At 37.2% G+C, this 14,351-nt stretch overlaps 1 protein-coding gene across 1 annotated transcript in view; it reads left to right on the forward strand.

Annotated features, from left to right (window-relative positions):
* Positions 1-14,351, forward strand: part of LOC309971775 (protein SIX6OS1) — a gene marked incomplete at both ends in the record, with an annotated part of 52,898 nt that overhangs the window by 11,596 nt on the left and 26,951 nt on the right. Inside the window, 3 exons of the mRNA XM_082855160.1 lie at positions 11,533-11,720; positions 11,813-11,855; positions 13,546-13,666. Of these exons, the coding sequence (XP_082711286.1) occupies positions 11,533-11,720; positions 11,813-11,855; positions 13,546-13,666 (352 nt within the window). The remainder of the gene's footprint in view (positions 1-11,532; positions 11,721-11,812; positions 11,856-13,545; positions 13,667-14,351) is intronic.

Raw genomic sequence — 14,351 nt, forward strand, 5'->3', positions numbered from 1 at the left:
TCTATTTTATGGTTTCTATTTCTTTATTAAACTTCTCATTTTGTACATGCATTGTTTTCCTGATTTCGTTTAGTTGTCTGTGTTCTCTTGTATTTTATTGAGTTTCTTTAAGATGAATACTTTGAATTCTTTTCAAGGCAAACTGTAGATCTCCATTTCTTTGGGGTCAGTTACTGAAGATTTATTACTTTTCTTTTGATGGTGTCATGTTTGCCTAATTCTTTGTGATATGTTTAGCCTTGCATTGGTGTCTGTGCACTTGAACGAACAAACACTTCTTCCAGTCTTTACAGTCTGGTTTTGGGAGGTAAAGACCTTCTCTTGTTGGTTTCCTGGGCTGATGGGGTTACCTATAGAACTGCAGTTGTGCTGGGTTGGAGCTGATTTTGAAGCTGTCATTGAGTTTGTAGTGGGATCCATGGTTGGTGTGCTTGTTACCAGGGGCTCAGGCAGGTATGGATCCTGTCTGGTCCCTGGGTGGGTGAGACTTCCTCCAGTACTTTGTTCAGTAGAATAGTACTGGGACAAAGGTCTGATTCAGGTTCCACAGTTGGGTCCTTAGTCAGCAGGCATATTACCAAGTGTGTAGACAAGTTTGTCTCCCAGCAAGTCCCTGGGAGAGTTCATGCCTAGTCACTGAATGGATTCATGGGTGGTCAGGACTGGCCCTGGACTGTGGCTGAGAGGGGCTAGAACTGAGTCTCAGGGCTGTTTCAGATTCTGCAAACAAAACTGAGGTCTACAGTCCTGGTTCTCAAGGCACAGATAGGCATGTCTCCAACCAGCTCCCTCCGTGGGCTGGACTGCTCCCTGATTGTGGCTAGAGGGGCTGGAGCCAAGTATAGGGCCCTTTCAAGATCTCCAGGGGAGCATATAGCAGTATCTCTTTGGGTCCCTGGGCCAGAAGTTCTGTTAGTGCTAGACTGCTTGAGATCTAGAATCAAGTATGGGTCCTTTCATGATCTATGGGGTGCAGACAGGAGTGTCTCTTGCTTGAACCCTGGACCCGCAGTACTGTGGAAAAACTGTGCTGTGAGAGGGCTGGAACCAACTATAGGGTGCTTTAGGATCTTTAGGGGCATAGACAGGAGTGTCTCCTGCTGGGTCTGTGTGCCAGCAGGATTCTTCAGTGACTGTGGCTGGGGCAGGTTGGAATCTAGTTACAGGGCCCTTTCAGAATCTACAGTCTCACTGAGCTTGGCAGGTTTATCTCCTGGTATTCCCAGACTGTGGCCATGAAGGGCTGGAACTGGTTCACCTGCTACTTCTGAGACCACAGCCAGGACCAGGGTCTGTATGCCTATTGCCTGACACACAGGTAGGTGTGACTTCTCCCAGGTCCCTTGGTTTATGGGGCTGGTTACAGACCCAATGCTAGATAGGCCTGTAGCTGAGTTCTCAGGGGTACAGAGATGTTTTCTGGGTCTGTAGCCAGGACCACAGTCAGCAAGTTAAACCACCAAGATGTGAGTCCGTTTTATCAAAATGGCTTTCCTCAGTCTTGGACTGCACCAGGATTTCACAGTCTCCTACCTGGATTCCAAAGCTTCCACAAAGGCACTTTTGTCCATGGTTTGATGGCAAACTTTTATTGCTGAGGGGGGTGATATGCGCAAGGGGCATTTTATTTTGCCATCTTGCCGATGTCACTCCTATTCTAATATTCTAATTAAAAACACCCACACAAAATCTAGAATGCAGTACATTTCATATTAAAAACTGGGTCTTAAGGTAGGGACTGAGGTATAGATTTGGACTTCATTGGCATTTGAAATCATAAAAATAGATGAGATTTCCCAGGGAAAGTATAAAGCAAAAAGAAGAGAAAGCTGGAGTACATGATCATCCAAGAAATAGGCAGAGGGTAGAATTAACAAAGGAGACTTACTTTGTTATTTATAGGCCCCACTTCAATTCAAAAAGAATTTGAAATGATTTATATAATAATACCATAGTGTTAAAATAAAGTTAGACATACAAATTGAGGCTATAGGGAAGTTAGGGTAATATAGGAAGATGAAGCCTTTGATCTGGATAGAAATTCATACGATATGGTCTTACACATTTGTTAGATATAGGCAAAATTAGGCTTTGAAATTCCTAATAGTAGTCAAAGCATTGTGGAAGTGTGATCAATTTGGAATTCAGAATATTCGTTTAAAAAACAGTTCAGGGCTTCCCTGGTGGCGCAGTGGTTGAGAGTCCGCCTGCTGATGCAGGGGACACGGGTTCGTGCCCCGGTCCGGGAAGATCCCACATGCCACAGAGCGGCTGGGCCTGTGAGCCATGGCCGCTGAGCCTGCGCATCTGGAGCCTGTGCTCCACAGCGGGAGAGGCCACAACAGTGAGAGGCCCGCGTACCGCAAAAACAAACAAACAAACAAACAAACAGTTCAGTTGCTTAGGATAAGCAGAGGTTTTTTCCCTAGTACTCAGACTTGAGAGAAATTTGTTCCCTGGATTCTCATAAAGGGGAAATTGTGCGATATGGTAGTCAGTATCTTCAGTGGCCTCCCTCAAATAAACACAATATGTATTACTGCTTTTTATAACATCTCTCAGTGCAAGCTATAGCTATAAAATATTATTTAAAATGATTCTATGAGGGGCTAAAGCAAACCAGTCCAATAAGTACCTCTCTGATAATGTTTGTTGTGGATGACTTCTCTTAGCTAGCCAGAGGTATGGAAGTGAAAACAGCTATCTCTTTCTTTCTTAAACCAGCCACATAGGTTGATTGACTTGATGACTCAATACTATGTATTTATAAGAGGAAAAGAGTCCATTTGTTGGTATCATGGGTAATGAAGGAAGTAGAGGCACCAGCTACTTATTTCTCCTAATCTCCCATCCCTGTCCCAGGCATTCACGAAGACTAGCATTGCTGGCAAGAGATGAGATAGTAATGGCTCTTCTTGAATCATGGCTTGGGCTAGCAAGGTTCTTGTATGGAGTATATTAGAAGAATTGCCGTGAATATGCAGTCTGAACAGGGTAGATGGGGTGTGCTAATCTCATCTGAAACTGGTGTCCCAGACTCAGTTTTCTTATAGGTATTTCCCTCCTTTTGGACTATTTTCCCAAAAAGTGAAGGCTTAATTAGCAAATATGCATTTAGAAGAATAGGAAGAAACTTGTTTTAGGCTAAACTACTTTATTTTGCATAAGGGGACAGAGTTTAGTAATATTAAGAAATTAAAACATTCTTAAGATTCAGACCTGCTGACCAGTAGAAGGCTGTTATCCTTTTCTTCTTACTATACAAGCAGTTTATGAATACTTCTTTTCTCATCTGCTAAGGCAAGATAATCATTGAAGTATCTTTTAAGAAATTCCCCCATATAGTATGGCTTGATTTAGAAAATTTATAAACTTTTGAGGACTATAAGGACTATATATTTTTAGAAAATTTTCTATGAATGTTATTTTTTGAAAGTATGTATTTGTTAATAACTGGGTAAAAAAAGGATCCAAGAATATATTTTCTTTTTTTAAATTGAAGTATGGTTGATTTACAATATTTACAATATTGTGTTAGTTTCAGTGTACAGCAAAGTGATCAGTTTTATATATATAAATACATATATTTATATATACATATACACATTTTCCGATTGTTTTCCATTATAGGTTATTATAAGATATTGAATACAGTTCTCTGTGCTATACAGTAAAGCCTTGTTGTTTATCTGTTTTATATATGGTAGTGCATATCTGTTAATCCCGTACTTCTTATTTATTCCTCCCCCTCTTTGGTAACCATAAGTTTGCTTTCTATGTCTATGAGTCTGTTTCTGTTTTGTAAATAAATTCATTTGTACTATTTTTTTTTTTAGATTCCACATATAAGTGATATCATATGGTATTTGTCTTTCTCTGTCTGACTTACTTCACTTAGCATGATAATCTCTAGGTCCATCCCTATTGCCGCAAAAGGCATTATTTCATTGTTTTTTATGTCGGAGTAATATTCTATTATATATATATGCCACGTCTTCTTTATCCATTCATCTGTTGATGGACACTTAGATTGCTTCTATATCTTGCCTATTGTAAACAGTGCTGCTATGATCATTGGAGTGCATGTATCTTTTCAAATTAGAGTTTTCATCTTTTACAGATATACACCCAGTAGTGGTAACTCCATTTTTAGTTTTTTAAGGAACCTCCATATTGTTTTCCATAGTGGCTGCACTAATTTACATTCCCACCAACAGTGTAGGAGGGTACCCTTTTCTCCATACCCTATCCAGCATTTATTATTTGTAGACTGTGAGGTGATACCTCCTTGTAGTTTTGCTTTGCATTTCTCTAATAATTAGCCGTGTTGAGCATCTTTTCATGTGTCTGTTGGCCATCTGTATGTCTTCTTTCGAGAAATGTCTATTTAGTCTTCTGCCCGTTTTTTGATTGGGTTGTTTGTTTCTCTGATATTGAGTTGTATGAGCTCTTTGTATGTTTTGGAAATTAAGCCCCTGTCAGCTGCATTCTTTGCAAATATCTTCTCCCAGTCCGTGGGTTGCCTTTTTGTTTTGTTTATGGTTTCCTTTACTGTGTGAAAGCTGTTAAGTTTGATTAGGTCCCATTTGTTTATTTTTGCTTTTATTTTGCCTTGAGAGACTGACCCAAGGAAACATTGGTACGATTTATGTCAGAGAATGTTTTACCTATGTTCTCTTCTAGGAGTTTTATGGTGTCATGTTTTATATTTAAGTCTTTAAGCCATTTTGAATTTATTTTTGTGTGTGGATGAGGGAGTGTTCTGACTTCATTGATTTACATGAGTCTGTCCAGCTTTCCCAACACCACTTGCTGAAGAGACTGTCTTTTCTCTATTGTATATTCTTGCCTCCTTGGTCGAAGATTAATTGGCCATAGGTGTGGGGGTTTATTTCTGGGTCCTCTATTCTGTTCCATCTCTATATGTCTGTTTTTGTGCCAGTACCACCCTGTTTTGATTACTGTAGCTTTGTAATATTGCCTGAAGTCTAGAAGGGTTATGCCCCCAGCTTTGTTCTTTTCCTTCAGGATTGCTTTGGCAATTCTGGGTCTTTTGTGGTTCCATATAAATTTTAGAATTATTTGTTCTAGTTCTGTGAAAAATGTCATGGGTAATTTGATAGGGATTGCATTAAATCTGTAGATTTGTTTGGGTAGTATGGCAATTTTCACTATATTAATTCTTCCAACCCAAGACCATGGGATATCTTTTCATTTCTTTGAATCATCTTCAGTTTCCTTCATCAGTGTTTTATAGTTCTCAGCATATAAATCTTTCACTTCCTTGGTTAGGTTTATTCCTAGTTTTTTTTTTTTTTTTTGATGCAATGTGATTTTAAACAGGATTGCTTTTTTACTTTCTCTTTCTGATACTTCATTGTTAGTGTAAAGAAGTGCAACAGATTTCTGTATATTAATCTTGTATCCTGATACCTTGCTGAATTCGTTTATCAGTTCTGGTAGTTTCTGTTTGGAGTCTTAAGGGTTTTCTGTAGAGTATCATGTTATCTGCATATAATGACAATTTTATCTCTTCCCTTCTAATCTGGATGCCTTTCATTTCTTTTTCTTGCCTGATTGCTGTGCCTAGGACTTCCAATAGTATGTTGAATTAAAGTGATGAGAGTGGGCATCCTTGTCTTATTCCAGCACTTAGCAGGAAGACTTTCAGCTTTCCACCATTTAGTATCATGTAAGCTGTGGATTTGTCATAGATGGCTTTTATTATGTTATGTTCCCTTTATACCCACTTTGGTGAGAGTTTTTATCATGAATAAATGTTGAATTTTATCAAATGCTTTTTCTGCCTCTGTTGAGATGATCATGTGGTTTTTGTATTTTCTTTTGTTGTTGTGGTGTATCACATTGATTGATTTATGTTTGTTGAACCATCCTTGTGACTCTGGGATGAATCCAATTTGATTATGGTGTATGGCCCTTTTTATGTGTTGTTGGACTTGGTTTGCTAATATTTTGTTGAGGATTTTTGCGTCTACATTCATCAAAGATATTGGCCTGTAATTTTCTTTTTTGGTAGTGTCTTTTTCTGGTTTTGGTATCAGGGTGATGGTGACTTCATAGAATGACTTTGGGAGTGTTCTCTCCTCTTCAGTCTTTTGGAAGAGTTTGAGAAGGATAGATATAAGTTCTTTGTATGTTTGGTAGAATAACCCAGTGAAGCCATCCAGTCCTGGACTTTTGTTTGCAGGGAGCCTTTTTTATTACAGATTCTATTTCACTTCTAGTGATCAGTCTGTTCAACTTATCTGTTTCTTCTTGATTCAGTTTTGGCAGGCTGTATGTTTCTAGCAACTTGTCCATTTCTTCTAGGTTGTCAAATTTGTTGGCATATAACTGTTCACAATATTTTCTTAGTAATTTTTTGTATTTCTATGGTGTTGTTACTGAGTCCAAGCTCACTCTGCTTGCCACATGGCAGGCCAGTAAATCGGGAGAAGAGGTGTTGAGGCAAGGAATAGTGACTTTATTCGGAAAGCCAGCAGACCAAGAAGATGGCAGACTAGTGTCTTAGAAGAACCATCTTATTGGGGTCTGGATGCCAGTTTCTTCTATAGAACAGAGAGGGGACAGAGGTGAGGAAGTAAAGTAAAAAGGCCATAAGTCTTGCAGATATCTCCTGGAATAGCCAGCCTTGGGAAGGGGATGTATTAATTTCTTCTTTCTTGCAGCCATTCATAGGTGGACAGGGTCAGGATGTTTCCCTGAACAAAGGCACTTTGGTTTAACATTCAGGCAGAGGGGCAGGTTCCCTGAAGCAGACCATTATGTATAGACAGTAACCTTTTAGTGAACAAAAGCAGCAGGAAGCAAAGATTAAAGTAAGAGAAACAGATCCAACATGTAGTCAGATTTGTTCATCCCCGTAACAATATTGGTTATTTCTCCTCTTCCATTTCTTATTTATTTGTATCCTGTCTCTTTTCTTCTTGGTGAGCTTGGCTAGAGGCTTGTCAATTTCATTTATCCTTTCAACTATCTCTTGGTTTTATTGATTTTTTTCTTTTTTAAATCTCCATTTATTTATTTCCTCTCTGGTCTTTATTATTTCCTTCCTTCTGCTGAATTTAGGTTTTATTTGTTGTTTTTTTTTCCTAATTCTTTTAGGTGGTAGGTTAGGTTGTTTATTTAAGATTTTTCTTGGGGCTTCCCTGGTGGCGCAGTGGTTGAGGGTCTGCCTGCCGATGCAGAGGACACGGGTTTGTGACCCGGTCTGGGGGGATCCCACATGCCGCGGAGCGGCTGGGCCCGTGAGCCATGGCCGCTGAGCCTGCGCGTCCGGAGCCTGTGCTCCGCAACGGGAGAGGCCGCAGCAGTGAGAGGCCCGTGTACCGCAAAAAAAAAAAAAAAAAAAGATTTTTCTTGTTTTTGGAAGAAGGCCTGTATTACTATGAACTTCTCTCTTAGAACTGCTTTTTCTGCATCCCATAGATGTTGTATGGTTGTGTTTTCATTGTCGTTTGTTTTGAGGTATTTTTAAATTTCCTCTTTGATTTCATCACTGACCCTTGGTTTTTTAGTGGCATGTTGTTTAGTCTCCATGTAATCATTTTTTTCTCATTTCTCTTTCTGTGGTTGATATCTAGTTTCATACCGTTGCACTCAGAAAAGTTGCTTGAAATAATTTCTGTCCTCTTAAATTTGTTGAGGCTTGTTTTGTGTCCTGGTATGTGGTCTATCCTAGGGAATGTTCCATGTGCTCTTGAAAAGAATGTGTATTTTGTTTTTTTTTTGGATGTAATGTCCTGTAGATATCAATTAAGTCTGTTCTGTTGTGTCATTTAGGACCTCTGTTGCCTTATTGATTTTCTGTCTGGAAGATCTGTCAATTGATGTCAGTAGGGTGTTAAACTCTCCTACGATTGTTGTATTCCCATCAATTTCTCCCTTTTTGTCTCTTGATATTTGTTTTATGTATTTTGGTCCTCCTGTATTGGGTGCATATGTGTTAATGAGTGTGATATCCTTTTCTTGTATTGATCATCTTATTATATGTTGACCTTCATTGTCTTTCTTTGTGGCCTTCGTTTTAAAGTCTATTTTGTCTGATGTGAGTATTGCTACCCCCACTTTCTTGTCATTTCCTTTTGCATGAAATATCTTTTTCCATCCCCTCACTTTCAATCTACATGTGTCTTTCACCCAGAAGTGGGTCTCTTGTAGGCAGCATATTGTAGATTCTTGTTTTATTATCTAACCTGCCACTCTATGTATTTGATTGGTGCACTTAGTCCATTTATATATAAAGTAATTACTGATAGTATGTATTTATTGCCATTTTAAACCTTGTTTTCCGGTTCATTTTGCACATCTTTGTTCCTTTCTCCCCTTTCTGTTTTTCCGTTTGTGGTTTGTATTATGCTTGAGTTCCTTTATTTTTGTTTTTTGTGAATCTATTTTATGTTTTTGATTTGTGATTATCCTGATTTTCAAGTATGTTATCTCATAACTGTATCTACTTCCTTTAGAATCATAGTCATATAAGCTCAAACACATTCTAAAAGATTTGCATTTTCTTACTCCCCTCCCCCACATTTTGTGATTTTAATGTCCTGTTTTACACCTTCATGTTTATCTTTTTGCTCTTCATTGTATTTATAATTGCTTTCACAGAATTTTTTTGATTGTTTTTTAATCCATGTACTGGCTTATTTAAGTGATATTCAATCCTTTTATATATTTGCCTTTCCTATCGTGAGTTTACCTTTTTTATTGATTCCTGCTTCTTTTCTATTTAGAGAAGATCTCTCAATATTTCTTTTAGGATAGATTTAGTATTGCTGTCTTCTTTTAGTTTTTGCTTGTCTGAGAAATTGTTTATCTCGCCTTCTATTCTAAATGACAGTCTGGCCGGGTAGAGTATCCTAGGTTGCAGGTTGTTGTTCTTCAGGACTTTGGATATATCTTGCCCCTCCTTTATGGCCTGCAAAGTTTCTTTAGAGAAATTAGCTGGTAGCCTTATGGGGGTTCCCTTGTAACTGACTCTTTGTTTTTTCTTTTGCTGCCTTTAGAATCCTCTCTTTATCTTTCACTTTTGCCATTTTAATTATGATATGTCTTGGATTTGGACTGTTTGGGTTCATCTTATTTGGGAACCTCTGTGCTTCCTGTACCTGTATTGCTGTTTCCTTCTTTAGGTTTGGGAAGTTTTCAGCCATAATTTCTTTGAAAACATTTTTGATCCCCCTTTCTCTTCTTTTTTTCCTGGGATTCCTATTATGTGTAGATTGGCTTGCTCTTATTATTCCATAGATCTCATATGTTGCTTTGTTTCATTTTTTCATTTGTCTTTCTGTCTGCTGTTTTGCTTGGGTGATTTCAGTTATTCTGTCTTCCAGATCACTTCTTATTCTGCATTATTTAGTTTACTATTTATGCCTTTTGCTCAGTTTTCATTTTGGAAATTGAGTTGTCTAATTTTGATTGGCTTCTTTTTATAGTTTCTAATTCCTTGTTACAGTGATCTGCATTTCTATTGATAGTCTTTCGTAGTTCCTTCAACATTTTTATTACCTCCGTTTTGAACTCAGCGTCTGGTAGATTGGAGAGGTCTGTTTCATTGTTCTTTCAGGGAATTTCTCTGGTTCTTTTAATTCAGAGTAGTTCCTCTGCTTTTTTCATTTTACTTATATTTCTCCAACTCTATGAATTTTGGAGAAACAGTTATCTACTGTGGTCTTGAAGGTCTGTTTTTATGTGGGAGTGACCCTTGTGTAGACTGTGTGAGTGCAGTATTTTCGGTGCGAGGGCTGTTTGTGGTATGGATGCTTGCCAAGACTTTCCTCAGGTTGTGCTGGCCCTTGTCCCCTTGATAGGGGATGTGTTTGGTGTTGTGGTGACCAGAGCCTGCACTGGATGTTCGGTGGGGCCTCCTCTTTGCTCTGGTGGTTGTCACAGCCCTGTCAGGGTCAGGGTCTGCTCCCCAGTTGTTGGAATAGAAGCCCCCAGATCCGGTTCTAAGCTGTGATGTGAGGTAGGTGGGACTGGGAGCTCTCCCTCTGAGAAAGGAGGCACTGCGTGTTCTTCCGTAGGAGCTGTCCACTGGGACATGCAACTCTGTGATGCCACCTGCTACTTGGTGTGCACGCCCACAAAGAAATCTGTTGTTAGCGCTGCCCTCGAGGGGCCACATCCACTGCTGAAGTGCTCATAATGAGCTCAGAGGTCCTTCAGGCATGCACGTGTGCTCGCAAATCTGCCTGCACAAGAACCTGCCCGAGCCTCACCCCCATGCCAAAGCGGAAGTGCAGGTAATTGGCTCAGATTTCAGCCCTTCTGCAGGAGCAGTGGTTACATGGGAATTTTTCTTGTAGCTTTGGTTGTATGAGATCTTCTGCAAGTTTTCAGTAGGTATTCTGTGAGAATTGTTCCACTTGTAGATGTAGTTTTGATGTGTTTGTGGAGGAGGTAAGCTCCACGTCCCTCTACTCTGCCATCTTTTTCTCCTCCCAAGAATATGTTTTTTGCAATGAACCTGGATTGAACATGTTCAGTGTTGTAGATGAGGACTGACAAACTTTTTTTTGTAAAGGGCCATATAGTAAACGTTCCAGGCTTTGTGGGAATATACAGTCTTTGTCACAGCTACTCAAGTCTGATACTGTGGTACAAGAGCAACTTTAGGCAGTACATAAGTGATTGACTGTGTTCTAATAAAACTTTATTTATGGACATTACAGTTTGATTTTCATATAATTTTAATATGCCATGAAACATTATTATTCTTTTGTTTTTTTAATCATTTAAAAATGTAAAAATTGTTCTTAGCTCATAGGCTGTACGAAAACAGGTGGCAGATTAGATTTGGCCCATTGATCATAGTAACTGACCCCTATTGTAGATCAAGCAAAATTCAAATGAGAAGGAAGAGTTAATATCCTTTTGCAAGAATTGACCATCTCATTCAAGACTGGTTCCGAAATAGATGACCAGGCACCTCTACCTTAGTTGTACTTGAAGGAGTTCCTCCAAACAATGCTGAAATTTTCTTATAAAATAGTTCTAGAGTATACAAGAATGTTTGTGACCCCAGAGTTCTATCACCTAGAACATGATAACTTTAGCTTAGAAAACTGAAGAGATTTAATAGCATAGTTATAGAGGTAGCTGAACTGGGAAGAATAGAGATTCAGAACTCAGGGAGGATAGAGATTCAAGAAGTCATCAAAAGAACCAGGTTCTGCAGTGTCATTTAGGATGAAAAGTGAAAAGAGATCACTAAGGTGGACAAATTAGATCATTGATAACCTTGGGAAGGGTAGTTTCATTAAACTGGTGGAAGTGGAAGTTTAATTGAAAATGATTAAGGAGTGAGTAACTCAGGTAGTGGAGAAAAAGAGTAGAGAATTGAAAAGTGTAATAGAGTTAAGAAAAAAGTTTGAAGGACAGACAGTATTGAGGGAAGCAGAATAAGTAGATTTTTAACTTGTCTGTTATGCTTAATTTAGTAGACTTTAACAAGTGATTTTAGATATACTTTTGTTATATTGACATCATTTCTTTTAATTTTAACAGAAAAATGTACCACAGTTATATATGTCAGTATAAAGATGTTTTAAAGCAATACCAACAAAAATACTCAGAAACACCTCTTTCACATGAATATTATGAGAAGAAAAGAGAACATGAAGAAATTCAAAACAGAGTGTTGGCATGTACTGAACAACTAAAAATGAATGAAACTATTTTTATGGAATTTTTAGGTATTAATGGTTTTGTTACATACTGTTTTAATAACATTACTTTTGTAATAAAAATATAATAAATTAGTCTAAAATATGACTTTGTTTTTCAGTGCCTGCTCCCTTTCCATCACTTACCAGTTGGACATTACATATGTATCCACAGTAGTATTTCTACTTAGAATTTTTATTGGATAAGTATTATTTCTGTATTTTAATTGTTATTGCATTTCCTTGTGAGAATCACATTGATTTGGTATTTTGTTTAATTAAAAAATTTAGAGATTACTTTAAAGATCATTTGGGATTAGTTTTCATACATGTGCATGTCATCAGAAGCAAGAAATTTTAATGCCAATAAGTGGTATATGTATCTGTCTTTAAGTGGCATATCTTATCACCCAAACCAATGAAAAAGTCATCTTGCTCTGTCTTACCAAAGAGTTCCAATTAAATCAATTGATTATTACTTGTTAAGATGGAAGATGGTAAGGAGGTGAGTCACAATTCATTGGGTACCTACTTTGTGCCAGGCAATACTCAAGAAGATACAGAACTTTCTTATAAGGAGCTCACAGTTTAGTAGAGGAAACAGACATGTAAACAAGTAATACAGTGACATTGTATTAGATGCTTAAGTAATTCTTAATTGGTCTAAGTCTCATCTGTTTGTCAAGGAGACCTTCCCTGATGATGAACTTGGAACTTTAATCCTCTTCCAACCTCCACAATCCTTCATATGCTTTCCTATCAGATTATAACTCCACTGTTTGTACTAAGTCTTCTTTATCCCTGCATTCTACCTTGCTTCATTCTACTTCATCCCAAATCATCCTTTTAACTCCTTTGCTGCTTGCTCTCTCCATGTTTGGGTTTTAGCTTATTCTGTACTTAGTTGTTCATTTGCTGCCCTTCTGTGTTTAGGAAGAGGCAGAGGTTGGTAGATGCATAAGGCACAGCAGGGGTTTAGGGAGTTGGATGTAGAAACGGATGAGACATAAGATTACATGACATGAAGAGGTGATGGAGGTAGGGAGAATTGAAGATTAGGATTTAAATGTCTATATCTGAAATTTTAAATTGATACTTTTGATAACAGCATAGCATTATAAATAATGTTCATCTGAAATTTCATGTGCTAGCATGTAAATCATAAGTTTTAGCGAAATAGGAAAGGTCTGATAAAGATTTTCTCTGGAATTCTTGTTCATTGACACTGTTTTATTCATTTTTAAATTCTCCTAAATGGATTGTAGAGTAACTTAGGAAATGGTAGTAGCTAATAACCATGCAGGGTGTCTATTAACAGCTGAGAAATTCTCTACTTGAAATTGGGTATAAATCCAGTTCAAGCAGAAAGTTCAGATAGAAGATGCAGCTCTCTTTTGAGTTCTGCAGGGTGCACTGATGGACCTTAAACAGCAAGAAAAGGAAAATTGAGTGGATTTTTAATGTTAACTTTGGAACAAATAAATTATAGAAACACAAGATGTTAAGTTTGGACCTGAATTGATTATGTTCATCATGCCAAATGACATGATAAAGTTGGGTAAAAACCAAAAGTAAAAAAACCACCCTGTGGAAATATTTAACTGAAAGAAAAAATCCTGACACATATATTTGAAGAAATGTTATTTTTAAGCTAAATATATAACATAGATGAACAATAAATTGTCTTTGTCAGTTTGCCAAATGTTTGTACTAGTCTTACAGCTATTTTCAGATATTGTTATTAATATTGCTTATATGGTACATATACAAATAATGTTACATAATACTAATTATTTTTATATAGTGTATGTAAGTGTGAAAGTTACTTGTATAACATAGTTCCTTAACATAAAAGGGTTAATTTGAGATGTAAGACACAAGATACTCTTAAACATGCCAACAAATTTTCCAGAAGATCATATGAATTGAAGAAAGAAGTAGATGATGTGGAAATAGAAATTAATTATTTAAACCAGGTATTAATTTTGTTATATGTTTCTAATATATGTGTTAATGTATAAGTGTAATGGTGTGTTAGATGAATGTCTAAGAAGAGCTGTTTCTAAAGAGCCTCGATATGGAGAAAAGCTTATAATAATTTATTTGCCTCAGATTACCATTGAAGCCAAAATGTGTTTTAGGTATTGAGTGTATTCAGCTCTGAGTTTTGGGAAATAGTTTAACTTTCTTTGGGTGCTAAGGAAAGAAGATAGGAAGGAACAAGATGGAGCTTAATAATAGGTATTTAAAGGCATTAGCAGAGCTTACAACAGTGTTGTCAAAAAAGAGAACAAGGCAGTAAATAATTTAAAAGACTTAATCTAGAAAATTTATGACTATAATCTTTATAAAGCTAGTTTAGCCTTTAAGATTGATGGTGCATGATATCTTCATGAATACATTTTTAGTATTGTATTGAAATGTGGCTTTCATTGATGGATATGAGAACCCATCAAAGTCACTTCCAAATCTTGAAAAAAAGTTGAATAGCTGATTTTCTAAATTTTCTGAAAACTGTGTAAAGATGGTATATTCATCATTCATAGGCATGAGGTTCCAAGTAGTATTAATATCATTTTAGTAATGAGAAGAAAGTGGATGCTACTTTCTTTAAAATATATGGTAACTACATCTCTATGTAGGTAATCAATGTCTACTTTG

The sequence above is a fragment of the Leucopleurus acutus genome, assembly GCF_964270905.1.
Source record: "Leucopleurus acutus genome assembly, chromosome: 1".
NCBI lineage: Eukaryota > Metazoa > Chordata > Mammalia > Artiodactyla > Delphinidae > Leucopleurus > Leucopleurus acutus.